Raw genomic sequence first — 27,406 nt, forward strand, 5'->3', positions numbered from 1 at the left:
AGGGAGAAGGGATAAGAGCTGTCAGGGGGGCTCACTTTTCCTTCTTGTATGACACGAGGTTGGCAGGCAGAATTTAAAGTATAGCTAAATGACGTGATGTTACACACTTTTGTACAGTAGGTGGATGTATGCACCTTTTAGTTGTTTGCGATCAGCAAAAAAAAAAAAAAAAAAGAACCTGAGCTCTAGCTTTGGACCAATCAGGTGGCACGCACGACGTCTACGCAATTACTGTATGACGCAGAACGTAAGGCTTGTCAGTTGAGGAAGTGAAATGACTAGCTCAACGATATTCATAAACAATCGCGGGGAGCCGACGAGAACAGCACATTTAGCAGAAAGGTAAGACTTCAGGGTATTATTAACCACATTGTGGGAGGTGTATTCGACTTATTTGACTAAAGAACAGCGCTCTAAACGATTAACGTCAGTAAAACTAGCTAATAAACAAACAACAACTACAAAGCTTCGGTTCAAACTCGACTACAACTCGCTTGATATTCTGACTGTATCTCTTTGTTTCAAGTTGAAGCTGCCTCAGTTGTATTTTCTTTTATGTTCATAGCTGTAATATTTGGGTGTCATGGTGGCAGTAATAGAAAGAGGCAGAGGAGCTGACAGGGGATGAAGTGAATACAACAACAGGTCACAGAAAGAGAAACTAAAGCAGCTGAACGTCCTCAAAAGATCATGTGTCATAAAACCTGTGGTTAAAGTGAAGTCACAGAGAAAGTGAATGAACCTTTGTGGTGAACATCATCACGACGTTTCACTTTCTTTCTCATACTGTTTAGTTAAGCCAGTTGAAGAAGTGCTGCAACCAAAATAAGTATCTAAAACACCAAACTACATGATCATTTCATGTAAGTATGAAATTTACAATTAAATACATTGAGGGATTGAACTGACAGAAAAGGTGCCGGCCCAGGCTTTGGCTTATTGCCCACCCTTTAACAGAACAAACTTCACTACCAAACAAAACATTACACTACCTGAGTCACGCAAGAGGAGGAGAAACAAAAACTGAAGTTATATCAAATAAGCCGATAGTCATGTCATATGCTAATATCGGCCAATATAATTGGCCGGCCGATTAGTGGGTCGGGCTCTACCAACATTAGGTCTGATTTAACTAGCGGATTGACGACGACTCCAGCTGTCGACTGTTAGGATAGAATAGATGTTTATTTCCATTTGCACAAGAGCAGGACAGTGCAGGCACGTTGCCATTTTTGTGCTTTACAAAATATTTAGTATACAAACCAAAGAGCAGAAAAACAAATTAATCTGTAATCACAAGAAGTACACAAGAACATGTGTCCTGTTGTTATTTCAAATGTATTTGTATCTTTGTTGTGATCTGTTATTGCATCTCTACATGATTGCACTTTTCTGCTCATTGTTATTGTTGCACATCGTTTTACCCTCTCTCGGGTTTTTTTTTTGTTATTGCACTTTTTCATTTGGTTTCCATGATCAGACTTGTGCTGCACTATGTTATTGTGTCATTTGACTCCAGGTGAATGAGGTCACTGAAAGGTCATCTATCTTACATTCAGTCTAAATTTATCGGAAATAAAGCTGTGTTAAAGTAAATTAACAGATGGAAAAACCTGGTTCCTGATAGTGTCCTGAAACGGATGTAAAGGTTATCTGTACAAATAATAAATGTGCAGTGTATAACTTTTAATGTTGACTGTGATTGATATTTTTCGCTCAACACGATAACTGAAGTGTTCTGCATGTACTCAGACTCCACCAAAGAAAAGGCGAAAGTTCTCCTGAAATCTGATGATCTCGTGTCTGTTGTAGTCTAACAGTGCTACTAGAATAGCATTCATCTGTTGAAGCCACTTCACAGCGCTCATGTACAGGAGCTGTGACGTAACCACAGCGTACAGCGAGTGTGCTGCAGCCACTGCTCTCTCTGAACTGGCGTCCAGTTAGTGTGATGCTGTGAATTTAGCGAGCATCGTCCGAATGCAGCACATGGATGATAAGTAACCATGAGCTACTCATTCTCACATTGTCTTCACCACTAACAAGACTTTCTTTTCTCCCTGTGTGTCTGTTTCTGTCCCCGTGTCCAGGTTGCTCTTCAGATGAGAGGGGCTTACCTGCTTGAGCCTGCTTGTCTCCTTCAGTTGCTATGGCAACACTATATTTCCCCACATTTCTTCTCCTCATTTTCATGTCTTCCTTCTCCCTTTTACTTTTGACCCTGCTGCCCTCGGTTGCCCCATCACTTCCCTTTTCGTCACCTCCTTCTTCCTCACCTTGGTCGTCGCCCTCCTGCGGTCAGGCTCAGGCCTGGGCCGTCCGCCTCCACGCCGGACCACATCACGAGGAAGAAGATGCTGACCAGAACTCTGTGCACTTGGATGTTATAGCCAACAGGGTACAATACTTCTGTAATATATTCTGCAAATACATGTTTGCATCGAGCAGGTTGCACCCACCTGAGTATTTCCCCGAAAGTAACTTATCTTTTCGGAAACTAATTTAAGCTTTGAACAAAAATGTAATGTAAAGTACGCATAACAGCATGATGTCTTAGAAATCCATGGTCAACTTCACAGTGGCATCATCATGTCCTGGTAAAAGAACAAGAGTTTAATAGCGCACTAACCTCTTTTTGGACGTATAATTGCTCCAGATCATTTACATTTCTCTGTCACAACATTTGACATGTTTTCTTTGTGCTATTTTCAATCAGATGTGCAGTTTGAATGTTATAGAAATCATCACCTGTTTTGTTTTTTTAAATGTCACACAACGCCCCCACTCTTTAGGAAATGGAGTAGTACATGTGGTGTAGTTTTTATCATGTTATTCCTCCAAGAGAAAAACTCCATCTGTAAATGATCGCTTTGCCCCGCTCTTCTCCTGTTATTGCAAATCAGTTGACTGGTAATCCCATGCCCTGAAGAGAAACACAGAAAGAAGGGCTTGGTATAATGTCTCTGCTCTAAATAATAGCGGTGTGACGTCTCCTTCTTAAGGCCTACTTTTCATATTGTGTGTTGAAGTAAACCAGGTGTCCTCTGTCACAGCCACAGTTGCACATTAAATCTGTGGGAAAAACTCATAGGTGTAAAATGCATCTTGAAGGTTTGACAAAATCATACAACCAACTGCTTTCCTAAGACTATGCTGCTTTTTGGTGCTTCAGGTTTCTCCATAAGAGCGATTGAAGTTTCTATTGATCTGTTTAATAGGTCAGGAAAAGTTGCCAAATTTTGAGAAGCATTGTTCAGTTTGGTTTGTACCCTTTGGTTCCAGGTAGCGGAGCAGGCAGGGCTGCAGAACCAGGGCCAGATCGGACAGCTGGAAGGCCACTACCTGCTGTGTTCTGACAAGCCTGGACCTGAATCCGTGGCCGATATTTGGAGTAAGAGTGTGCACCCCAGAGACGTCCTCGCAGCTCACCCGCATGTCGTGTGGTTCTCCAAGGAGAGAGTGCTCAGCCGCTCCAAGAGATCTGTGGCCTTCAACGATCCGAACTACCCTAAACAGTGGCACCTGGTGAGAGAGTCCAGACTTCTTTCTTTCTTCATGATGATTTTAGTTTGTTTATGTTTGAGTGATAGAAAGATGCTTCATTAATCTTCTGCAAGAAGTGACGCAGTTACAGAAGCTGCAATTACATTCAAGACACGACATAAAAATGTTTCAGGTCATAAAAACAAGACAGAAAAAATACAAAAATATGTTTTTAGAACAAACAAAAATGTACAAATTATAAATAAAAGATAACTAAGAAATGTGATAAACATGTCAAGTGTGCAAAAGTATCCAGTGTGCATAGATTTGGTTTAAAATAAAACAAATAATAAATATAAGCAACGATCTAGATACAAACATACATATAAATATGAGTGGGGTGCTGATGGCCTAGCGGTTAGATTGTGTCACATGTGAACCTGGGCGTTCAAGTCTGACCTGCAATTCCTTTCTGGATCTCTCTCTCGATTTCCTGCTCGGTCTGCTCTCCAATCAAATAAAAGCAAAAATCCCAAACATAAATCTTTAAAAAAAATCTATTCATGAGCACATACAGCCATTCCTGTACCTGAGTGTGCCTTTTTGTTGTTTGTGTTCCTGCTCATGAATCAGTCTGATGGCATCTAAGGGAAAGGCCTTTATGTAACGCTAACTCCTGCACCTTGTTGAAATCCGCATGTGGCTAAACGTGTTCTGTAGAGTCAAGAAGGGCATGAAGAGGGTGTGCAGGATTTCAAAAGTGAATTGTTCTCAGCACTTAAATATAAAGACCAGTCGAGCAGGCGGCCTTATTTCCACGTTGCCATGCTGTGTTTAGATACTCCCCCTTCAGTAGTTTTAGACTTCAGTCAGCAAAAGTAACAGGTACTTTTGTTCTTTATAAGCTCAGTTTGAAACCTGACTTGTAAGTCCCCCTAAAAATGGTATATGGACTCAAGCTAGTTTAGTTCCTTTTTAGTCTTCTGACTACTCGAAGCGCTTTTACACCGCAGGTCACACCTACACATTTACACACTGATTGTAGAGGCTGCTGAGGAAAGTGACCATCAGAAGTAACTCATCCCATTCATACACATTCATAGTCCCTTGACGAAGCAGTGGGAGCAACTTGGGGTTAAGAGTCTTGCTGAAGGACACATCAGACATGGGGCTGAAAAATAAGAAACAGTAAGAATAAAATAAGAAGTAAAAAACAAACATATAAATCTTTTGTTTTTTTGCAAAACTCAATAAGGAGACTTATTAAAGCCATCAGAAAAGCTGGGAGTTTGGAAGTTGCAGAAAGGTATGTCTCTGAAGTATAGATATGATTTTCCTTTGTCCGTGCAGTACCGCCCCCCATCCCCTCCTTTTGTGTCTTGCAGAATGTCCTCATGTGATACTTTCCATCCCCCAAGCATTCACATGAAACCTTCAAAGATTTACCAGAAACTGTGTCAGGTGGTGGTTAGAGAAAGAGGAGCCACAAAAACTCTTGATCTAGTCACAGCGCACATCGAGTATTAATATGTAAACAACTGGTCAGTGTCACAATATCCAAACTCCTGGACAAATCCTTTTTGCCCGATGTGGAACATTCACCGCTGTCTGATCGAGTCACCTGGAATCATAGTTTCTCTGGCCAAGATGCAGAAAGTCAGGAGTTACCGTTTTCCACTTCGTCCTTGCTTATCACCTTAAACAACTTTTGTTTACTTCTCTATTTGCGGATGAAGGCTAGTTTAACACTGTAATTAAATAGAAAGTACTTTTCCATCACCACTCTCCTCCTATATTATTTTATTTACACAAATGATACTGTGTGCTTATTGGGCTGGGTAAAGGAGAATCAACTTGTGAGCCTAATAAATGCCTTATCACTTTCTATGCAGCAGTGCACTCTTTCGATTTTATGTTTTTAATGGCTGTTATGAAAACACCAGAGCAGAGAGGAACAACTTTTCTTGAGAAGTAATGTAGGTCTCGAAGTCTAGGATGGGGCGGCCTGGGAGTCATGCACCACACTTCAGTTTGTCCACCTTCGATACAAAAGCACTACATGTCATTCTGCTCACAAGGGAAAACTAAGATTCACAGAGCAGAGTGGTGTATATTTAACGGATGCAGTGTGGACAGCGTGATGTGCTGTTGAACACCAGAGCATGCATTTCTCTGAAGCACAAAAGATTCTTGGGTCCGTTTGAAGCTGACACTTAGAGTTATATACGGACTAAAGACTCCTGTGTCAGTGTTAGTCCCTTTCCTCCTGCTGTTCCTCCTTCTCCTCTAATAAGCTGGAAAAGAACGTTTGTCAACAGAGCTGTCGACCATGATGTCGCATCAAGTAACTTATTAAACCTAATCCTCTTAGAAAAATAAAAAGTTAAATCTGAAAGAGAACGAACCATTTTGACCGTCATCATGTTGTAGAAAAATGTATTTGCTGTGATCTATACTGCAGCCAGTGAGCAGGGGGAGCTCTAACCCTTTTGGCTTCTCTTCTCGGGAGCTGTTGTGCTGTCCATTCTTCATACAGTCTTTGAGATGGAGACTGTCACTCAGCTTAAAAACAGTTGGAAACCAACACTAGATATTTTTCTGCTACATATCGCTGGTTATTGTAAAGTGTGAGACGTCAGCTTCAGTCCCTCACTGAGTCTCCTCCTGCACGGTAAAAGATCTCACCCCTCCTCACTTTCTTATTCTTGCAGCACAACAACAAAAATAAGGGTTTGGACATCAACGTAACAGGAGTGTGGGAGCGCAACATCACCGGCCAGGGAGTCACGGTGGTGGTGGTCGATGACGGGGTGCAGCACGACCACCAGGACATCCAGCCCAACTACGTAAGTCCAGACCAAGAAAAACGTATTTACTTAATTTATCTTTTTCTTTTACATTAACATTTTTTTTTTAATCCTGTCAGAGTGCAGAGGGCAGTTACGACCTGAACTCCAATGACCCCGATCCCATGCCTCACCCGGACATCCACAGCGACAACCACCACGGGACGCGATGTGCAGGAGAGATCGCAGCCGTCCCCAACAACAGCTTCTGTGCCGTTGGGGTGGCTTACGGCAGCAAGGTGGCAGGTAAAAACAACTTTTTATTTACTTTAAAACTGCTGAAGTGTCCAAGTTTTTAAGTTCAGGTAAGTTCAGGAATCGTGCGGTTGGTTAAGCATCTCTTGCTTGTTGCTTTCTGTTCAGGTATCAGAGTCCTGGATGGTCCGTTGACTGACAGCCTGGAGGCTGTAGCCTTTAACAAGCACTACCAGGTCAACGACATCTACAGCTGCAGGTGAGAACGTTTCACTATGACATTAAAAGGTGTGATCTTCAGGTGAATATCTAAAATAAACATGGAAATTTCCCAGATGTGCACAAACATATACCATGTGTATCAATTACACAGGCCTTTGTATTAGCTATTATTCTGTAATATTGTGCTGTTTCATACTTTAGTATTGTGGAAGCCTTCTTGGATTCTGATTTTTTTTCTTCTCTCTGTTGTCTCTTAAGTTGGGGTCCAGATGATGACGGACACACTGTGGATGGACCCCATCCCCTGGGCAAGGTAAGAGAAAAGCTATATGCGTCATCCCACCTCTGCTATTCCCCTACTTCTCTCCCAAAAAGCAATCATTTCAGTCATGCAGTATATCGTCTTACTTTGCAATAAAGGTTTTTAACCTGTACTATTTTTACTTTCTACCTGGGCAATACATATATTTCCTCTTCTTTTACCTATAAAACACATATTTTTCTGGCTTTCTATATTTTATTCTGTATTCTATTTTCTGTGTTTTCCTGCAGAGGGCAGCACACATCAACTTACTTTATATTGAGAGGGGAACAGTTGTTGGAAAAAAAAAAAACATCCAGTGATTTTATTTAGTCGACTGTTTCTTTCTTTATTGTATAAAATCAAATCTTTCCTCTTTTCATGACAACATGTTATTTTTCTTCCCCTCAGGCAGCGCTGCAACATGGAGTGATCGCAGGCAGAAAAGGCTTTGGGAGTATCTTTGTGGTTGCCAGCGGCAACGGGGGTCAATACAACGACAACTGCAACTACGACGGCTACGCCAACTCCATCTACACCATCACAGTTGGTAAGCCATGAAGCCTCTCGTGTGTGCACGAGTGTGTACCTGTGAGTTTACTTGTGCTTCAGAGAAAGGACCAAGGGCCGTGGGTGTAAAAAGTGGGTGTAGGCTCTTTTGTTTCAAAAGTGAGGCCAATGTAGAAGTGCCTTGAACATCTTGTTACATTCATATTGATTCTGTGACAGCGTAATATCGGTGTCCCAGACTGTGAATTCACATTGTGTTTCGAGGTTGTGGAAGCACGGCAGGGAGCTCCACAAAGACACAAAATCAGTCGTGCACACACACTCTTTTAGTAAGACGGTACATTAGGGTTAATTACTTCATCCCCCCCATTACGCCTACGCAAGATTAAAGGCAAATGCAAAAATCGGGGCATTAATGTTCTGATTCAGAATTTCCTCTCACACGTGTGGGAGTCCACAAACCAACTGGTGACCTCATGACGCCGATTACACTTCTAATTTTTAGTCGATCGTGTGGAAATGTGGGATAAGGCCATGAATAATCATTCTGGGAGTGTGTGTGTGTGTTGCAGGAGCAGTCGATGAGAATGGGAGGATGCCCTTCTACGCTGAGGAGTGTGCGTCCATGCTGGCTGTCACTTTCAGCAGCGGAGGGAACAAGCTGAGGAGCATTGTAGGTCTCACTGGAACACACAAACACACACACAAAAACACACTCACACACACAAAGGACGAGCTACGTCCAGGAAAAAAGTGTCTTCCAGTAGCATATTTTGAATTTGGTCTAACAGAGAATCTCAGTGGTTCCAGATGTCAATACGTGGGTCGCAAGACGCCTTCCAAAAAATTAGAATAGATACAGAAAAAGTAGCAGAAAACATCCAAAGACAACATCAGATGTTTACACGAGGTCCCAAAGAATCCATTGACATTTATTTGCAGCTGTTATGACGTGTCACCATGGCAACACAGCTGTGAGGGTTGTCAGTGATTTGATCATCAAACAGCTTGACCCAGATTGTCCCTCTTTGGACTCTCAAGACTGATCCACCAGTGACCACATAAACACAAACTGGTCAAGTCCTTACCACACACTGACCTTTAGTGGATTATTCTGAAGACGCCATTTGGACTCTCCCAACAATAACAGCTGCCTTCACATGCATTTCATGAAAATGTACTCGGTCGGGAACAGAGCAATTCCTAATCATTTTAAAGTTCAGTATCGACTTGTGCGTTTGTATTTAAAGATTTCCTTGTCAAACCTTCTGCTCATTGATTGCTGATATTCCAGAGGCTAAATCCTCAATGATTTTTTAATCATTCAATGTGTGACTAAGCGGCGACCTCCTTTTCTTGAAAAATTAAGCCGATGCGGAAGTGCAAAATCCTGCTGTTCCTCGAGTGTCCACTAGAGGCTGGCTCCAGGAACACAGATAGTCACATGCATACCACAGGCAGAAAAGCAGTTTTTACAGCATAAATAAACATGTTTACAGCCTGGTACAAAAAACCAAAGGGCACACACATCACTGGCACACACTGTACACACTATAGTTAGGGGCGTAGCTGACATGATAGACATGAGGGCGCAATGTAACCGTTTGTCAGGAGGTTTAAAACCCGCCTCAGCTCCAGCTCTCAGCCTGTCGTTAGGTTGACTGAAAGTTAGAGTGAGACAGGATTTCCAGCATGGCGGTGACTGCCGATGAGCCTCCAGAGCCCCCTGCAGGAACAGATGGGTGACATCACTCAGGCTTTGTCCTTCAATATTTACAGTCTGTGTGTGTGACACACAGGAGTATTGATCAAAGATGGGAAATTTCCACAAATATTTTCCGGCCTTTAAACCTCCCACAGCTCAGATGTATTCTTTAATAATTCTTCACACTCTCACCAGGTTGAGCAGAACTGTAGGCGTGTTTTGTATTATTGTTTATGACCACAAACCTGACTTACTAATCCCCCATCCCCTTATAGAATAAATCTCCTACATCAATACAGGCTCCATCCTCACACTCCCATTTATATACATTTTAGCTATCCGACGTTTTCTTTTATTGGTTGTTATGTGTTCCTTTTCTTTCAGCTTCTTTTCATCTCTTAAAAACGGACCCCCTTTAAGCCTTTAAACTCCTGTCACACAGTCCTCTAAATGTACACAAATACTGCTGAACTCTGACTGGTGCAGAAAACTTCAGATTCTGTTTGGACACTTCAATGACATTGGCGCCTGTTTATTTCCTCCTAGTTTAGTTACAGACAGACTTGAATACTTTGTGTTTCTTATAGCCTGTAAAGATTCTGTATAAAGTCACTTGTGAATGTATACAGCAGACTGTGTTTGGCCTCCAGCCAGGGCTTTTCCTCTTTGGAACTGTTTGTACTAAACGTAAATCTCTTCGGTTGTGTCCTTGTCACTCAGTCCTTCTGTCTGTCTCTGCAGGTGACGTCAGACTGGTCCTTGCAGCACGGGACAGGCTGTACAGACAAGCACACAGGCACATCTGCCGCCGCACCCCTGGCGGCGGGAATGGTGGCTCTAATGCTGCAGGTCCGGCCCTGCCTCAGCTGGAGAGACGTGCAGCACATAATCGCCTTCACCGCCACCAAGGTAGTCCTCATGACATTTCTGACCACACCAGTTATAAGTACATGCAGGCTGGTGTAGATACTCTACTACTCTAGCTGCAGACAAAAAGTGAGCTAAACAAGTTAGAAGACAGGTATGAGATAGAGTCTGCCCCTTTCAGAAAGAAAGATTTACCCATCAGCATGGTCATTACATTCAATCTGAGTCTGAGTCTCTCTGTCCGTTTCCATGACCTTTGAAAGCCAATACAAGCATGTTTTTATTCATGTGTGCCTGTATGTGTTGTCCTTATGCTTGTGTGAACAGTGTGACAGCAGTGCAGACTGGCGGGTAAACGGGGCTGGATTTAACCATAGCCCGCAGCACGGCTTTGGTCTGCTCAATGCGTGGAGACTCGTCAATGCTGCCAAGGTATGTGCAGTAATACACATCATCTAATATCTCTTTTAGCATGTGTAGCTCCTGTAAGGAACTTTCAGTTTACATTGATTTTGGTGCCCCCCTGTGGACAAATGGGCACATCTCATGTATTTGCTGATATCGTCGAGTTTGTTCCAAATATATCCTCTGGAAATATCTGGAGTCATGACTGTCTACAATGAGTGAGAAGCTCGAGTCCCGCTAGTGTTGTTGTCAGAGCCGTGTTTACATGGACGGGACGGTCGGCTCCTCCTCTTGTGTATAAAAGGTGTTTTAGTCAAGGACTAGAGAGAAGAAGAACATACTCACTGATTATTTGGATGACGAGTAAGAGTTTTTTGATCATGGTCATTCAATGTATGTGCAATGTGAAGCTACGAGTTAACTAAAGAGTGCTAACATTAACATGCTAACACAACAATGCAGAACACAGACAATTTCAGCTCGAGGCAAGGACAATGTTGTCCACCGCTTGCACTTGACTCCTTCATGCTAACGTAAAGGGAGGGGCTTTGGAGGTGTGTTGCTGGAGAAGAGCGGAGGCTTCCGTATGGACGAGGTGTGGCCAAACTGCAGTTTGTTTTGGTTTCATGCAGGAGCTCAAGGGCGACATCTACTGTCTTTTTCATGCTCATGTCCCTTTTGTACTTTTGGAGCATATAAAAAGGCCTTAATATTCATTTCAGTCTGTTTCATAACCAACTAAAATCTCCTCACAGAAGTGTTTTTAGTTAATGATCTCGTCCAGGTATTTGCACTTACACTTTAAGTTACAGCCTGAAATGACCCCCTTTTCTGTCTCTCAGGTTTGGGAGTCTGTGCCGTTCCTGGTGTCCTATCAGAGCTCAGTGATAAAGGAGGAAGCAGCCATCCCGACATATCCTGACCAGCTGATCCGTACCTGGAAAGGTAACTCTATCTGCTCCTCTCTCACTCGCAGCTCTGTATTTGACTGCTGCCTGTCCTGTTTACATACTGCACTACGTAGCTCCCCTCCCTCCCTCACTCCCTCCCGCCCTGCCTGCTCCTCAGTCAGGCCGCCTCTCCTTATTAGGTAATGTTCTCCTTTTTGTGAGTCCCCACATCAGCGTTGAAAATACTGTCTGAGATTCTTCTTCATGGCCTGCGTTTATTTTTTCCTTCTTTTTTCTTCTGAAATCTCTATTTTACATCTCGTCTCACTTACTTATGTTTCCTTTTTCACATCTCACCGCCATGATTCACTGATTATCCACCGTCTGTGAATTTGATCCGTTTCTTCTTTTTCCTCGCACACTCTTTCACAAGCTTTCCCTTCTCCCTCCTCGATCTGTATCTTTTTTTTTTTTTTTTTTTAATGGCCTCCTCCCAGACAGGAGCACGGCCAGAGTGAAGAGTGTGTGGTCTCATGCATGGAAGGAGCAAAGACTATCTTAACTAAGAATAAAACTAAACCCTCAGTATTTTCTGAAAGGTTCAGGTCTGCCTGTCACATTTGCTACACTTTACAACAGTGTTTGTTTTTGTAGTTTTGTAGTTTCTATGTGTTGTCTTAATTTCTTCAGACTGCTGTCATCCCATGCAAAATGAATCGTTACAGCTATACGAGCTATCGCAGTAAATAAGAAGCATGATTTTATGCACACAAGCGATGCTTATATTGTCCTCCAAGTGTGTAACTTTACATGCTGCCATTAAACAAGAAAAAGAGGCATGACATGGCTTTTATAAAATTTGTCAGAGTCAGACATACACTACTAACTTACACATTTGATTAATTAACATTTTTATAGCCTGAGCGATTAATCATCCAGCTGATAATTTGGGCCGATATTAGCATATCAAGTGACCATCTGCGATATGGGCCTATATTATTAGATTTATTCACCAGTCAAATAGCATTTAATTTGACTTTCATTGTAATAAACTAGCAGTTCTCTTTCTGGCTGTCACCAGCAGAGTGCGCTCTGAGGGTCAGTCTTTTTGAATCTTTTGACTTTTTGTCAGACTTCCTGTTGTTTTCAACCACAGCTGGAGGGAAAGGCTGCCTCAGCTGGGTGGTTGCAGATTTAGCTGACATCAGTTTGTGTGCTTTGTAGGGTGGGGGAGAGATTTATAAACGATGCTAATGTTAGTTTCAATAGTTTAATAAATCAGATTAATAACCGATAAAAACAATACACACAAATGACAGTAACGTGCAGCACAACACGTGGAGAAAAACGGCTCTTCAAACGCTGTCAGTCATAAAAGACGAGTATTAATCAAAGGTTGTAACGTCTCGTTTGGAACAGCTGGGCACCACGCTACCTTACTAGTACCTGTGTAGCATGCTACGCTACGTGCCGTTAATATCGGCTAATATCGTTTTTAGCTGTAGTTGTATGTTCTTTCCTTTTCCCCGTGTCTTCACCCCTTAACACTCAGTCTCCACTTGTCCTGACCCCCCCCCACCCCCCCCACACGCACGCACACGCACACGCACACGCACACGCACACACACCCACACACCCACACACCCCTGTGTCCCCTGACGATGTGTCCTTCCCACCACACCTCTGTTTACACTCCTCGCTCTCTCTGCCCCCGGGATGTGCGCAGCCCTACATGGTCAGAGAGCTCCACGGCTCATTAGTAATCAGTCTAGGAAATAACAGACACTCGGAGGGCGTGAGGTGGGCTGGAAGACGGTTAATGGTCTCAAGAACAGAAAGTGAAAAAGAAACATCCAGGATTAGAATTTATATGATATTACGTTGATGACACTTGATTTAATCCGTATCAAATGAGGAAATGGTCAAACACACACACATACATTCAGACACTCAGCATCTCCCTCCTCTCCTTCAGTCTCGTCTGCCGATCTGAAACATTCCGGGATGGAGACGCTGGAGCATGTCGCTGTTACCGTGACAATAAACCACCCTTGTCGTGGAAACGTGGAAGTCGTGTTAGTTTGCCCCAGTGGAATGACTTCAGTCATCGGGGCACGCCGTGCCATTGACAGGTACAGACACACACATGTAAACCAGAGCCTACATGTCATTATCAGAACAAAAAAAAGTGACGACAGTTTGTTAATTCAGTGTTTAAATTGAAACCATAATTCAAACTGCCAGCAGCACTGAAGCAAAATGTAATACACAGACTCTGAGACAACTGGGCTAACAAATTAACACGTGTTTTCTCTCCTTGACAGAGACCCTGCAGGCTACCAGGACTGGACTTTCTCCACTGTGCGCTGCTGGGGAGAGAGAGCTGAAGGCCTGTACACGCTCAAGATATCAGACCACAGTAAGGCACCCTTCACTAACTCACACTGTTGAAAGAAAAAACTGTGCACACCTTCCCTGTCCACACTGACCCTCCTCTCTGCTCCTGCAGAAGAGCCGACGTCTCTGCAGTGTGCCGCCGCGGGAGTGTTGAAGCAGTGGGCGTTGACCCTGTATGGTTCTTCGATGACCTTCAGCGAGGTCAAGGACAGACAGATGTAAGACTCTACAGGCGTGTTGTGTTGCCATATGGATACTGTTAGATCATTTTTATTTTCTATGTGGTTTGACTTGTGCATTAAAAGTTTTTTGTTAGAAGTTAGATGACAAAATAAGCTGAGGACAAATTAAATTTTTGACAATCCGTTGTTTAAGTCATTGCGGGTGTTTTTCATGCTGTGTGTGGACATCATTTTCCTGAGTTCATTTGTTGTTGCAGAGTCAACCATCTTGCATTCGTACTATCTCTGCTGGGAGAAATACAACTTAAAAACAGCAGCCGATGCAACATCATCACATCCTAAAACTCCCTAAGTCAGAGAGTACAGGGGAGAGCTATGTGTCTGCTCCAGGTCGGATGTTGAAGCTAACTTTGGGGCTAACTCCCTTCACTCTAACTCATCAGCAGCGAGCAGACTCAGGAGCCCGGCTTGAGTCTTGAAAACGTAGTTTAACTGGGTTAAAATAACAGATTAAATGGCTCTGTTTGGAGTTAGCATGCTATGCTAAAACAGTGTCAGTCCGTTATGTGTTTGAACTGAAATCCAGTCCCTGTAACTTTAAAAGAACAATAATAATGATTGATGAAACGTCTCGATTGTGAAAACTAGATAAATGTTCTGTGTGTTGATTGACAGGCTGGTGGAGGAAGCAATGAGTGGCAAGTATCTGGACAGCAGCTTCTCTCTGCCCTGCCCACCAGGCCTGGATATCCCTCCAGAGATAGTCAGCCCATTCACCTCCAACAGCCTCAAGGTAAGCTGCACATGACACTCCCTCTACTTGTCCTCTTTCCTAGTCTTTTCTGCTGCTGTTTTTTCTTCTCACGTCAAGCTATTAGTGAATAAGAGAATCCAGTTCTCCTGATGTTTTTATGTTCTTAACCTCCTCTCACTCTCTCCCTTTCCTCCCTCCCTCCAGTTCCTGCTGTTATTGGGCTGCTTTGCTCTCTTCTGGTCTCTCTACTACACAGTGGAGGTCATATTGGCCCACCTGTACTTCCGAGGCATTTTCTGCCCGAGCAGGAGGCGGGGCGCTCCCCGGAACAAGCGGGGACACAGAGGGAGAGGAGTGGAGGAGGCCATAGTCGAGGAGGGTAGTCAGGAGGAAGACGGGGACTCCGGGGTGGAGTTGCAAGCGGTGCTGGACTCCGAGGCTGCGTCTCTTTTAAATGGAGAACGGCCTGCAACATAGCACTGAGCCAGATTGTTGTGCTGTTGTTGCATCTCAGGCTTGAACCCACTACTCCCCATCCACCCAGCCTACTTATACTGCCTCTGGCCCCAGTCTACCTTACCTGATGTGGTGGAGGGGTCACAGTCTGGTCTGCAGACTACTTTGACTGTGGAGTTGGGTATTTATCCTTGTCTGCATTCTCCAAAAATGTGGCCTTGTTTGAAAATTTATTTTTCTGCTATGACAGTAATCGCAGGACTGCGTGCATGCTTTCACACTCCCATCCCTCTTACTTTAGTTTTTATAAGGAGAGAAGTGATGAGGGAATCCTCCAAAGTGAAGACACTTATCAGACCTTTAGCTTAAAGGCAGGGTTGGTCATTTTCGAACACTAGCATGATTTTGAAAGTAGCATTCCCTCAGTGCTCCGTCTGCACCCACCCCCTCCCCTCTGTGCTCCATCAAAAGCCACACCCCTCACTTACATGCACGAGCGCCTCTGCTCCAGAAGCGGTTAGAACGAGCAGGGAGACAGGGAGGCGTCTGATTGGTTCATCAGATTGGTATCTCGTTGCAGACATTGGTCAAAGTTTTTACAGACTTACAACTGATACAGACGACGGATTTTCAGAGCACATAAGTTATTAATTTCTGTCAGGACCTAAAGACAATTTCAACCAAAACTTAAAAAGTGTATCGGGAGAAAATTACCAACCCTGCCTTTAAAGGGGAGGGATTTAATTTCCAATCAGGATAAGGTTTAGATATAGAAAGGTCAGACATCCTTGGAGAGGTATCTAAAACGGTTTAGTGTTTAGTGTGTAAACAGGTGTGTCTTGTATGTGAATATGAACCTTACAAAAAACTGAAGTATCAGTTTGGTGGGACTTTACAGACACCTGTGGGGGGGCTGAATCCGGGGTAGGATGATAAAATGATGTGCACTAGAGAACGGTTTCAAATCTGCTGTGTGTACACTACTGAGTGCGTGTGAATTGTGTGTGTGTGTGTGTGTGTGTGTGTGTGTGTGTGTGTGTGTGTGTGTGTGTGTGTGTGTGTGTGTGTGTGTGTGTGTGTGTGTGTGTGTGTGTGTGTGTGTGTGTGTGTGTGTGTGTGTGTGTGTGTGTGTGTGTGTGTGTGTGTGTGTGTGTGTGATATGAGCGAGTGAGCTTGAAATATGCAACGTCTTCCATGAAAAAGCGCCCTCCCATGTGAGGAGGGTGCTGATGTATTTAAGGGAAAAGATTTATTTTCTGAGGTGTTTTTTTATGCATTTTCTTTTCTCTCTTTTTTTACTGTTTGGGGTTTATTATTATTATTATTATTATCTTTGGGTTTTCAAACCAACTACTGATAAAAACTTGAAGTGGGGTTTTCAAGTGCAGTACTTGTACAAGTATTTTTATAAGAAGTGTAATATATACAAGCTGTGTTCCTGCTGTACAGATCTAAACTGTGTTCATTGATTTCTACAAAGTGTTTTTAAAGGATGTATTAAAGAGTTCTATTTTTATGTGACGGAGTGTTTGGGCTGAATTTGGAAACTGTGTTTTGCTGTGCAAGTCACAGGTGATCTGAATGGTAATAAAATCATCATTTTGTGAAGCTGAACGTGTTTGTTGGCTGTAATCAAATGTTTTTGACCCTGCAGGCGTCAATAAAACACTGGCCTTTAATGTGGTGCAGTGGTTAGCGCTGTCACCTCACAGCAAGGAGGTTAGTGGTTTGAATCCCCATCAGACAGGAGGAGCCTCTCTAAGTGAAGACATGCTTGTTAGGTTAACTGGTGACTCTAAATTGCCCGCAGGTGTGGCTGGTTGTCTGTCTCTATTGCTGCATCAGTCCGTCAGTCCATCCGTCTGACTTCAGTCTGTTGTCACGATTTCAGCTCTGAAAGTCTGAATGTTGTAACAGCAGCAAGTAACAGCGTTGGTGCAACAAAGAAGGTCATTGTTACAAGTTATATTCGAGTGATGTTGATGAGCAATACATAAAAAGTTTGTTAACATTTATAAAACGTATTTTGCCTCCCATGTGATGACAATTCTGACGGGAAGTCGGGAACCTCATTCTTTTCTGAGTTTACGAGTTGTTGTTCTGACTTGAGCAGGCGTTCATGTGCATTTTACAACTCGGAAACTTGTTTTTCCGATGTGTCCAACACCACATGAATGCACCATAAATGTCAGTCCAGCATGTAAAGTACTTCTCACCCAGTGACAGCTGGGATCGGCTCCACCCCAGCCACGGCCCCTTTCCTTTATCTGTCGAAAAATGCTGCAACACCAGGCTAGTATAAGCTTTAAATTGATGTGTTCTTTTATTTGAACTTTTTCCAGTAATTGCAAAAAAATTCTGTCAAGCACAACTGATCTACAGCTACTGCAGCTGCATCATTGTTTGGCAGTAGAATGGATGAAGCTGTTCTTTTAACTGAGCCAACATGTTAATGTTATAGTGATACTGAGTAAGCCAGGTTAAGCTAACCATAGTTATCACCTTAGATTACCCTGTCATTTGGCATTAAGAAATAACATTCAGCTGATCTGAATAGGAATGTCATTAGATAATTAAATCAGAAATTAAAGGAAGTGACGGTGCGTTCCGTTTACCTCGTATGTAAGGCAGGAATGAGGTTACAACCGACTGAACCACATTCCAGTCAGGAAAGCAACATGGACGCCTCCAGGAGTACCTTTGTTTTGTTAGCTCATGCCAGGCGATAACAACACACTACGTGCTGTAATGTGTGTGAATGCAACATGACAACATGTCCACAGATAGAACTTGCATGATACTCTCGGTGTGATTGATTAAATTACACAAAAACAAGACTAAGTTGCTAATAAACACTCTAATGTACAGCTAATACTTTACTGTTGATGCATGGAGCAGCCATGTTGGATTTCAAGCTTGGGTTACTAAAGTTTCCAAAAGTCTGAGTTACGACTTTAGGGAGCGTTTCTGATGATGTATACGACCAACAGCTAGGAATTTCTGCCTGAGATCCCATGGGATGCACCATTAGGAGCAACAGGTGTGTGCATGGACACAGGTTTGTGGTTTATCCCAGTATGGGTGACACACTTCATCCTTTTTTTTTTTAATGTTGGTGAAGGACCAATCCAGTGTACAAACTATGAAACCCAATCTTCCAATTTCCCAGAATCACAGAGTCAAATCCAGAGAGGTTTTTCAAAGTCATTATTTAATAAGACAATGTACAAAAAATATTGGCGCTGATACAGCAGGCAAAGCATTGTGGGAAGTGGTAGACGAAACGTGCCAGATAAAACTGGTTAGGTATTTCTTTAGCCTAATAGGAATACTGTTCCTGTGGAAGGAACAGCTCAACGTTGGCACATGATCACGTTGGTGTTTTAACCTCCAATCAATGCATTAGTTATTTCAAAGTTCTATTTTCAATCAGGACTACAAAATTATGTTGTACTGGTCCGAGCTAGAGGGGAAAGGACTCAGGGTTGTGAGCTCTGGTCTGAGCAGTGAAAACTAGTGCAAGCGTCTACATGAAATGAAGAGGGTCAGTGTCAGGAGGTAGGGGGCACTTGTAAAAAGTAACTAAACTCTAATGCAGGGAAGGTTTTCTGATAAAAGGGGAGTTAAGAAAACCAGTTTGAAGCTTACAGGCTCTAACAAGGTGTGAGGGGTGGAAGGGTTTTTTTTTCTGGTAAGTGTTGCACAGTGGTTTACAGGATCTGTCGGGGTCTTCCATAACTCATGCCCTCCTGACTGGCTCCCCTATTGGTCCCCATCTGTAGGCCAATCACATTTTTGCCTGCTTTCAGTTGGTCATCGCTGAAGTCTCGCTTGTTCTCCTGCGCTTTTCTGCAACACATTATTGAAAATGCCATTTAATGGAAAACAAGAAACAAATCCGTGTTTTATAGACACTTCACATTTAATGCCTCAGACTCACTTGAAGAACCAGTTGGGGTCTCCATTATATGTGCCTTCATCCTTAGTCACGGCCAAGCTACCCAGAGCTGACAGGGTCCTCTGCACCGCCGCAAGGTCCTTACCTGCACCGAGTCACACATAAAGCAAAGATTATTACAATAGGAATCATAGATCCATTATCTATAAATCTATTCCCATTCAAGGTCGTGAGGGGGCTGGAGTCGCTCCAAGCTGTCATTGGGTGAAAGGTGGGGTACACCCTGGACTGGTCACCGGTAGTCACAGGGCTGACATATAGAGACAGACAGCCACACTCACATTCACACCTATGGACAATTTTAGAGTCACCGATTTGGACTGTGGGAGGAAGCCAGAGTACCCAGAGGGATCCCACCAGTAACTGGGAGAACATGCAAACGAACAGCAAGCCTGACTGCATATATATAAAGCTATTTGCAATGACTACAAGTAGCTAGTTAGATTTTCTATAACTCCTGCTGAGACTGAAAACCTGCTGCCCAATGAGGATCGCCAACCGCAAGGAACAATTTGTTTTTCAACCAAATGTTGAAGTATAAGCCAGGGTTAAAGCTCACTTAGTGTCTACATGATTACTTTTTTTAAATTGAGTTTCCAGCAGCATTCATCCCGATATAAAGTAAGACCATCAAAACCTTCTAACCTTCCCAAAGGTCCACTGTCTGGAACATGTCAGTCTTGGTGACGCCATACTTCTCTGCAGCATTGAGGAACTGTGAGATCTGCTCCATCTGTTTGAAGGCCATGGTTGAGCTTTGAATCTTCTTCACAGGTTTGTCTGCAGTGTACAGACTGTTTATCAGCTCGCTCAGAACCTAAAGAGAAGTTACAGAAGTAGAAGAAGAAGAAAGGAAAGGCATTACAAAAAGATCGCTAACTCGTTGGATAGCCCAGGAGGCCTTGTCCATCTTCGTAGCTCCCCAAACCTTCAGCGAGGTGATCAGGGACTACTACCACCCTGACGCCCAGCCACCACCATCACTGTGTCGTCCCCACAACCACCGCCGTCCTCATTCATGCACGGCCTGCTCCGACCTCCACCTCAGCGGCGAGGAAGTGTGGACAACAGGAATGTGAAGAATACAAAGGAGAAATCCTTCCTGCAACTTATCCCATCTCCCCCTATCCCAAGAAATAAGGATTTAAAAAAGACATGTGGCACTCACACAGCCGTCTTTCAGCCAAGACTGGAATCCCATTTTGCCCGTCTCTGGCTTCCCAACACCGGAGCCACACTGACGGCTGATCCACTCCACCAGGATCAGCTCCAGCTCGGGGTCGTACTTACTGTCGATCTTATCCTGAACCTGCCGGCTCATGCCATAGGATGGACCTTTGTTAGCCATGCCGACTCCCTGAGAGATTGCAATGAAACAGAGGAAGGGTGGGCGAGGGGGATTTAACAGGAGAGATGGATAGGAAACACAGAAGACAACAGAATTAAAGGAAAGAATCAAAAACAGTGTTACAAAATGTTTACTAGTGTAAAATCTAACAGAAGGAATAAGGTTGGATTTTCTCTGGTCTCATCCTCATCGCCCACCTTGGCAACAAACAACAGCGTTAATATCAATGTCAAAATCAAAGTTTATGCTTGTAACCGTTATGCAGAAGCATGCACAGACGTGTGAAGGTTAACGCATATTTACAGATCTTGTTCGTAATATATTCACCAACATAAACACTGAAGACATGCATGTACAAAGCGTGTATATAGCATACATTTTCAGCATTTCATTTTAAATACCTTTTCCCAGAAAAACCACATTGACAGCATTGTGTCTCCTAGTGCACACCATTTAGCCTTACAAGGACCTGAGTCTCTGTGTCCGAGGCAAAGTGGTGTACAATGGGAGCTCTATACCAGCAAGCTCATATTTTGCATATTTTTGTCCTTAACCCCCACACACACACACACACACACACACACACACACACACACACACTTGCTCCCTCTCGGTCTCTGTCAACACATTGCCTCATATCATTGCCAGCATTTTTTTTTGTCTGTATTGCCTTTGGGCCAACAGCCAAGTGCAAAAAACCCAAAACAAAGTGCTGTCTGCACCATCCAACCTTTGTTGCCATGTCGATGTCAGGTCACTTCAGCTTCCTGTTCCTGGGGAGGTTTAAAGTTAAAATGTTAGAGGTATTAAACCCCCATGAGTTGAGTGAAGGAGGATTGTCTCTGTTGTCGCCATGGAGAACAATAAAGTCATGTTTGGGAACAATACACAGCCGCTTTTATTGTCTTGGTGGGTAAATAGAGGTCACTGAATCCAAAATGTCGCAATTGACCATGAGTTGCACCATGAGTGGAGGTCCTGTGTTTCAAGATGATCTCGTTCTTCACATTTTCAAAACACCTTCTGCTAATAACCATAGATTGAATGGATGCAGTTTCAGTGGTGTCACCCACTGGCTTCTAAAGACGCTTTATAAACACGATCAATGGTGGCCGCTAACTAACTTCTGGCTCTAGAAACAGGAAAAGAGGTGTAGATGTGACGGGAAAAATTAACGTCTGGATTACAGAAACTTGTGCATGTACTGTAGCACTTCTAGTCTCTCCTGTGATCTTGCTTGCAAAGTTCAAACGATGAAAAAAACACAAACAGAGCCAAGAGTATTAGGTCAGAAACAGGATTTTGCTGAAGTGTGGCTGTAAAAGTAAGAATTTGTATATGGCATCTAATCAATCGGCAACTTCCACTATTGAAGTACGAGTATGCAGAAGTGCAAAAAACTGCAGTTCTCTGAGTGTCCACTTGAGGCTGGCTGCAAAAGCAAAGGACTCTCCATCAGTCCCAAATTATCTGAAACATGGCCCACGTTTAGTTTGGACTTCCAGCATTGTAACACTATAAAAAATATATATTTTCTAAATAAACACAACGTAGCTGAATGTATGCACATGACATTCTTGACTGCACTCAATGCAAGTTGTGTACTTAGTCCACAACTGTTCATTGTCTGATGTTATTTCTGCCTGATGTAGCCTGTTGTTTGTTCTTTGTAGGAATTTTTCATGCTGCAGCCTCAGCCAGGACCCCCCTTGTTGAAGAGATTTCGATTGTCAATGGGAATATTCCTAGTAAAATGGAGGCTAAAGAGAATATGAAACTTTTGGTGTAGCTATTGAGTTTTATTTCTGATTGTGTGCATATTCTGGAAACTACAGGCCAGCAGCGTTTATGGATCTCTGCCCAGAGCGTCTGCAGAGTGTTACCGCCAGCCTTGTTTAATATTCTCTTCATTCCCTGCGGTGCTTTTCCAGACCACAAGAAACCAAACACACATGCTGGGCAACATGCTCACTTACATACAACCACATATTCAGACACTATATTTACTCCTCGTCTGTCTGCACACACACACACACACACACACACACACACACACACACACACACACACACACACACACACGATTACCCCTTGTTACTCTGGCTGACATGAGTCATTGTATAATTGTTATTACAGAAAGATGTTTGTCTGGTATTCCAGTACAGTAACTCTCCCTTTTTTCCATTGGCCTCTAACTCCTCGCCTCATAAAGTATTCTCTGCTGGACCACAACTGCAAATCACACGCATTATGCTCTCTGTAGGGGCAGAAATACAAGCTGCGTTGACCACATTGTGCACCCAATGACTTCTCCTGAGTGAATGTGAAGAAGTGAAATGTGTATTTGTATTAGTTTGTGTGTCCGTTTACCAGTGGTGGAGAAAGTACACCACTTCATGACTTCTCAAATCAAAGTATAGATCCTCCTGGTCAAAAATAAAACTACTCTGATTAAAAACATTGTTGTAGTTTCACGATGCATGAGTGCAGTCAAGAGTAGGAGCAACCAAAAATACCAGATGAGCTGATGGGAAAATGTCAGCTTACCTTCACACAGAGAGAAAGCATTCACATTTCAAAGATATGGCCATGAGTTCTCAGTTGGAGAATTGTTATCCATCTCTGCCGCAGCCATGATAACCGCCTCTAAATGAACCGCCTGATCGGAGTAACCTTTGCCCTGACTTTGCTCTACATTTAACCATAAAGATGCAAAACGTAGAGGTACTGCAACACAGCTTAGAGCCTTAGACAAACCATGCATTGAACTCCAGGGACACAGTTTGTTGTCTTTCGGATCAGATTTTAGAAAAGGAAATTAAATTCATCAGCTGACTTCAGAGCGGAAGTAGCGAGAGTCCAAAGTACTATATTTGTCTTACTATAAAAGTCACAAGTTTCCCCCAAAAAATAATTCTCAGGTAAAAGGCTTCTAAAAGGTCTGCAATAAAAATAATATAAATATCCATGTATAAAGTCTGCCCCTGTACCTTTAACAGCCCATTGAGCTCATTTAAATCCATTGATAAGCGTAATTACATTAAAGCTCCTGTGAGGAGTCTTTAGGTGGTTCTGAAAGAAGACTGAAGGTCATACTTGTGGCCTACTAAGACAAACGGGACCATCAGTGACATGATCGATCATGTCTGCATTAAATGCCTATAACTTATTTCTGAAAGGAGGAGGAGTCAGATGAGTAGGTTAACAGTGAGCTGCAGTAACAGCCTTTGTTCAGGACACTATCAAAAACCAAAGAGATGAGAGGTACTGCTTTGTCCACAGGGGGGGCGCCAAAATTGACACAAGCGGTAAGTTACTTATAGGAGCTTTAAGGAGATACGAGTTGCATGTAGACTAGTTTAGTTTTTTTGTTTACTTGAATCAGGGCCAGTAACCGTCTGAGAAGAGAAAAGATGCTTTGTACCAGATTTAGCTAACAGGTTATTACCCCTTTTATCGTTTTATTCCGTGTAGTGTGTCCTATAGTGAACAACAATCAAGCCCACATCTGGGACCCCTCTAGACCTCCTGACAGAAAGTCTTACATGTTTGATTTTTTTGTCTGCTCTCTATGATGCGTTCCCTCATGTCAGCGATGTTGACCAATGAGAGCACAGAGCACTCTGCTCACGTTAAAGTCACAAGTTTTAAAAAATGGCCGAGCTCTATCGAGAGTTTTTGTTTGTCCGTTCACAGTCCTCTTTCCAGGTGTTGCCTAGCCGCGCCCCTCTTCCTTAAAACGTCACCACGTCGGTCCTGATGATTTGGTACCATGTAGTCCGTCATGTATGTCGATCAAGTCAAATGTATGACTCGTTGAACGCCTGATCTGACACAGAAACCATCGTACAGTAACAGACAAAATGACCGTGGTCTGATCTGTCTCAATATTTTTTGGAGATTCAATGAAAAACTGCAGGAAGCATGCATAAAAATAATGACGCTGAATATGAATTATAACCAGTACCTCACATAAAGGCAAATGCGGAGATGGAAAAAAGTCCCATATTTCAAAAGAGAGCCTTTTTCCTCCTCTACCATGACATCATCATCTCCGTCCCATTCATCCATTCTCCTCTCCCAGTTGTGTTTTCCCTGCTCTGTTTCTCTATCGCCATGGTAACCCTGCCTCACGCCAGTACAGGAAACCAGTATGAGGGTTGTGGCATCCGTTGAAGTCTGAGAGCACATGGCGTCATGCAGCCTCACCCTCACCCTCCGCCGTTAACCAGCTAACCACCGTGTAATGACCCTGGTCTGCATGAACTACCAGGGACTTATTAGTGTTAAGCTTTTAATCTTAAGAGTCTGTCGGGTGTTATAATGAGTTATTACGTGGCTTATTCTTGGTTACTGTGTTGATTTGACGCACTTCCAGCTTGCTGATGTTCTTGAGGCTGACTACATCCTCACAGTGAATAATGGTTTCTTGTCTTCTTGACTTGATGTGATTTATGCCAGCAGCACAGAAATCTGCTGTTTTTCTTGGACTCAACTGAGCTCTGAAAGTAGCTTTAGAAACTGCTGACAAGGTCCTGATAATTCTGTCAAACCATAGAGGTGGGGTGGGCAACTGCTGGCCTGGGAGCCACATGCAGCCCCCATCAACCTTCAACGTGGCCCTCAGGTCAATGTTTACATATCAATTAATTGGAAACATGAAGAAAACATGATGAAATCTGCCTTGAAATCATGAAAACCAGAAATATGTCCATACTAATATTTGATCACTGGTATATGTTGAGTTAAATTTGAGACATAATTGACTTTAATTGTTTTTGTATACTACAGTTTCGCCCCCTGGTAGTGAGAATTTAATGAATGTGGCCCTTGCTGTGACCAAATTTGCCCATCCATGCCGTAGAGCCAATGAGCGGCTGCACTGCTGAAGTTCAACTATATCTTCTGTCTAAATGGGTCTTTTTTTAATCTCATTCCATATCATTTGGGCTTCACTGTTACGTCAAAGTGGTTTGTTCCTGGACTTGTACTGCTGTGTTTGTGCGCTGCCACTGGATTGGCAGGAGAGATAGTGTTATCTGCTCCTGTTGCTGCTGCCCAGAAGCTGCTGGTGCTTCCACTTTGATACTCCTATTCCAGTAATGTACTTCCTATCTTTAAGCTAAACAAGTAGGAAAGCGTTGCAGGAATATTCTTAACCACTATGCTCTGTAACAAAGAGGGGACGTCTCTGCCAATGCATTGGCCTTTCTGTGAATATATATTTCTTTAATGTTTCCGTCAGCATCTTTGCCCTCATGAGGGAGTGTGCCTGTCTTTTGCATCATGTCGATCCATGGGCTTGCACAGTCCATAAATGGCTGTGGGTCGTCTGCTTGTGCAAATAAAAGTTTGTATACACACGGACAGAGCTATGTAGCATCGTCTGGGCTCTCCTCCCTGCTTCTCTCATGTGGAAAAACCTCCAATAACATCTCAATCATAACAATAATGCTGTTCTCTTTACATATTCTATAAAGAAGGACAGCGTGTTTTAAAACAGGCGCCGGATCAAATCAGCAAATGTTACCGGTTGGATTTAATCAGGGAATAATTCCTGATGGATCATACTCATAAATGACATTTAGATTAAATGCAACTGTATATATTGAGTTTTATTTTAACTGAACAGTTAAATAATTCTACATTATATTTCTGTACAATTATCTTTACTGCCTTTTAAAGCTGCGGCGGGGTAGGTGAGCCTTACATTTTCCACGGCACAGATTCTTGATAAATGATACAATTAACCGTTAAAAGACAGCAGGATGAGGTATTTTTATTGGTTAAAAAAGAACACTTCCTTTACATATTCAGGTCAAAATCAGCAAATAAATAAGAGGCACCAGTTCGTCCACAAGGGGGCGCCAAAATCAACGCAACCTGAAAGTTCCTCACAGGAGCTTTACATATGAGATACAAGTCTCTGAACATGTAAATACTTCATCTTGGTTGTTTGAATGCAAATATTTCATATATTATGAAATTACTACAACTTCATCTGTTTCTTTAAATCAAAAAAGAGAAAAAGAAAAAGGAAAAATATGCATACCACTTTTGCTCACATAATATTTACAGTATTATTACAGCAATAGCACACATGCATGATTAAATTCACCAGTAGTATGATGCTCTACTAAAGGAACAACTTCTTAAAAACGTCATGGTCAGACATGTCATACAACCTTAAATATGCACACATGCAAGTGCAGATGAATTTCAGAGTTGATATATCTGCACGCAGACCTCTAAACTTCCTCTTCTGTCCTGTTAGATTCAATATGACGCCATGTACACAAGTTTTTGCAAATACTTTTTAAACCCAAAATCCCAAATCCAGCTGTTTATCCTCCAAAGAGGAACAAAACAAAAGTATACTCACTGTGTAAAGGAAAAGGTCAGTTCTCTGCTGGCTACTACTTGAGCGTGTGGGATCGACTGAGGATGCTTGACTTAGTGTTTGTATATGCTAGGCGAGGACCTCCCTCTCCAAAAATGCCAGCTTAAAAGGAGCAGATGAGGAAGGATGACTTCACTAGTCTACAGAGAGGAGGAAGGAGGGAGGGAGGGAGGGAGGGAGGGAAATGACGGAGGTGTAGGAGAGAGAGAGAAGGGAAGAGGGGGAGAAAAAAAAGAAAGTTCATCCTTATATGGGCAATGGCCTTTCAGCAGCTCCCTCTCCCTGCCTGTGCGTCTCTTCCTCCTCACGTCCAGTTTTAAAGCCCGGCCTTATTTGGGTAGAGCTGCTCCATGTAGAGACAGCAGACAGGCAGCGTCGGTTTTGGTCAGCAGGAATTCTCCAAATACTTTCACCACATCGCTACTCATTTAAAGTGGGAACAAGGTGCAGAGGGAGATGATGGGGGCGGAGAGAAGGAGCAAGAGAG

At 43.0% G+C, this 27,406-nt stretch overlaps 2 protein-coding genes across 3 annotated transcripts; one reads left to right on the top strand and one right to left on the bottom strand.

The window, feature by feature from the left end:
* The first annotated feature begins 240 nt into the window (after nucleotides 1–240).
* Nucleotides 241–16,827, top strand: pcsk7 (proprotein convertase subtilisin/kexin type 7). The gene is made up of 17 exons (XM_020644330.3): nucleotides 241–342; nucleotides 2,091–2,398; nucleotides 3,283–3,525; nucleotides 6,195–6,329; nucleotides 6,410–6,575; nucleotides 6,693–6,783; nucleotides 7,005–7,059; nucleotides 7,459–7,597; nucleotides 8,130–8,230; nucleotides 10,004–10,171; nucleotides 10,457–10,561; nucleotides 11,377–11,479; nucleotides 13,400–13,556; nucleotides 13,749–13,843; nucleotides 13,934–14,039; nucleotides 14,679–14,796; nucleotides 14,962–16,827. The coding sequence occupies exons 2-17, from the start codon at nucleotides 2,150–2,152 to the stop codon at nucleotides 15,232–15,234; spliced, it is 2,304 nt and encodes a 767-aa protein (XP_020499986.2). The 5' UTR covers nucleotides 241–342; nucleotides 2,091–2,149; the 3' UTR covers nucleotides 15,235–16,827.
* Nucleotides 16,828–18,405: 1,578 nt separating this feature from the next.
* On the bottom strand, nucleotides 18,406–27,060 carry tagln (transgelin). Of its 2 annotated transcripts, XM_020644352.3 has the most exons (6): nucleotides 26,902–27,047; nucleotides 21,250–21,292; nucleotides 20,340–20,528; nucleotides 19,817–19,988; nucleotides 19,154–19,256; nucleotides 18,406–19,062 (listed from the first exon to the last, which is right to left on the bottom strand). In XM_020644352.3, exons 2-6 carry the CDS (start codon nucleotides 21,259–21,261, stop codon nucleotides 18,924–18,926), a joined length of 615 nt encoding a protein of 204 aa, XP_020500008.1. In that variant the 5' UTR covers nucleotides 21,262–21,292; nucleotides 26,902–27,047; the 3' UTR covers nucleotides 18,406–18,923. The 2 variants fall into 2 exon arrangements, with proteins under 2 accessions (XP_020500008.1, XP_020500009.1); XM_020644353.3 differs by lacking the exon at nucleotides 21,250–21,292 and having other exon boundaries at nucleotides 26,902–27,060.
* Nucleotides 27,061–27,406: the final 346 nt, after the last annotated feature.

This window comes from Labrus bergylta, chromosome 11 (genome assembly GCF_963930695.1).
Source record: "Labrus bergylta chromosome 11, fLabBer1.1, whole genome shotgun sequence".
NCBI classification, from domain to species: Eukaryota; Metazoa; Chordata; class Actinopteri; order Labriformes; family Labridae; genus Labrus; species Labrus bergylta.

Bases quoted from the DNA above. Each gene is read 5' to 3' on its own strand.
- pcsk7 (XM_020644330.3), top strand. From the start codon at position 2,150: ATGGCAACACTATATTTCCCCACATTTCTTCTCCTCATTTTCATGTCT. The intron at 10,172-10,456 runs GTAGTCCTCATG...TTGTGTGAACAG, and splicing joins TCGCCTTCACCGCCACCAAG to TGTGACAGCAGTGCAGACTG. The intron at 14,797-14,961 runs GTAAGCTGCACA...CCCTCCCTCCAG, and splicing joins TCACCTCCAACAGCCTCAAG to TTCCTGCTGTTATTGGGCTG.
- tagln (XM_020644352.3), bottom strand. The intron at 19,989-20,339 runs GTGAGTGCCACA...ACTTCTCTTTAG, and splicing joins CTTGGCTGAAAGACGGCTGT to GTTCTGAGCGAGCTGATAAA. The intron at 19,063-19,153 runs GTGAGTCTGAGG...AATGTGTTGCAG, and splicing joins GACCCCAACTGGTTCTTCAA to AAAAGCGCAGGAGAACAAGC.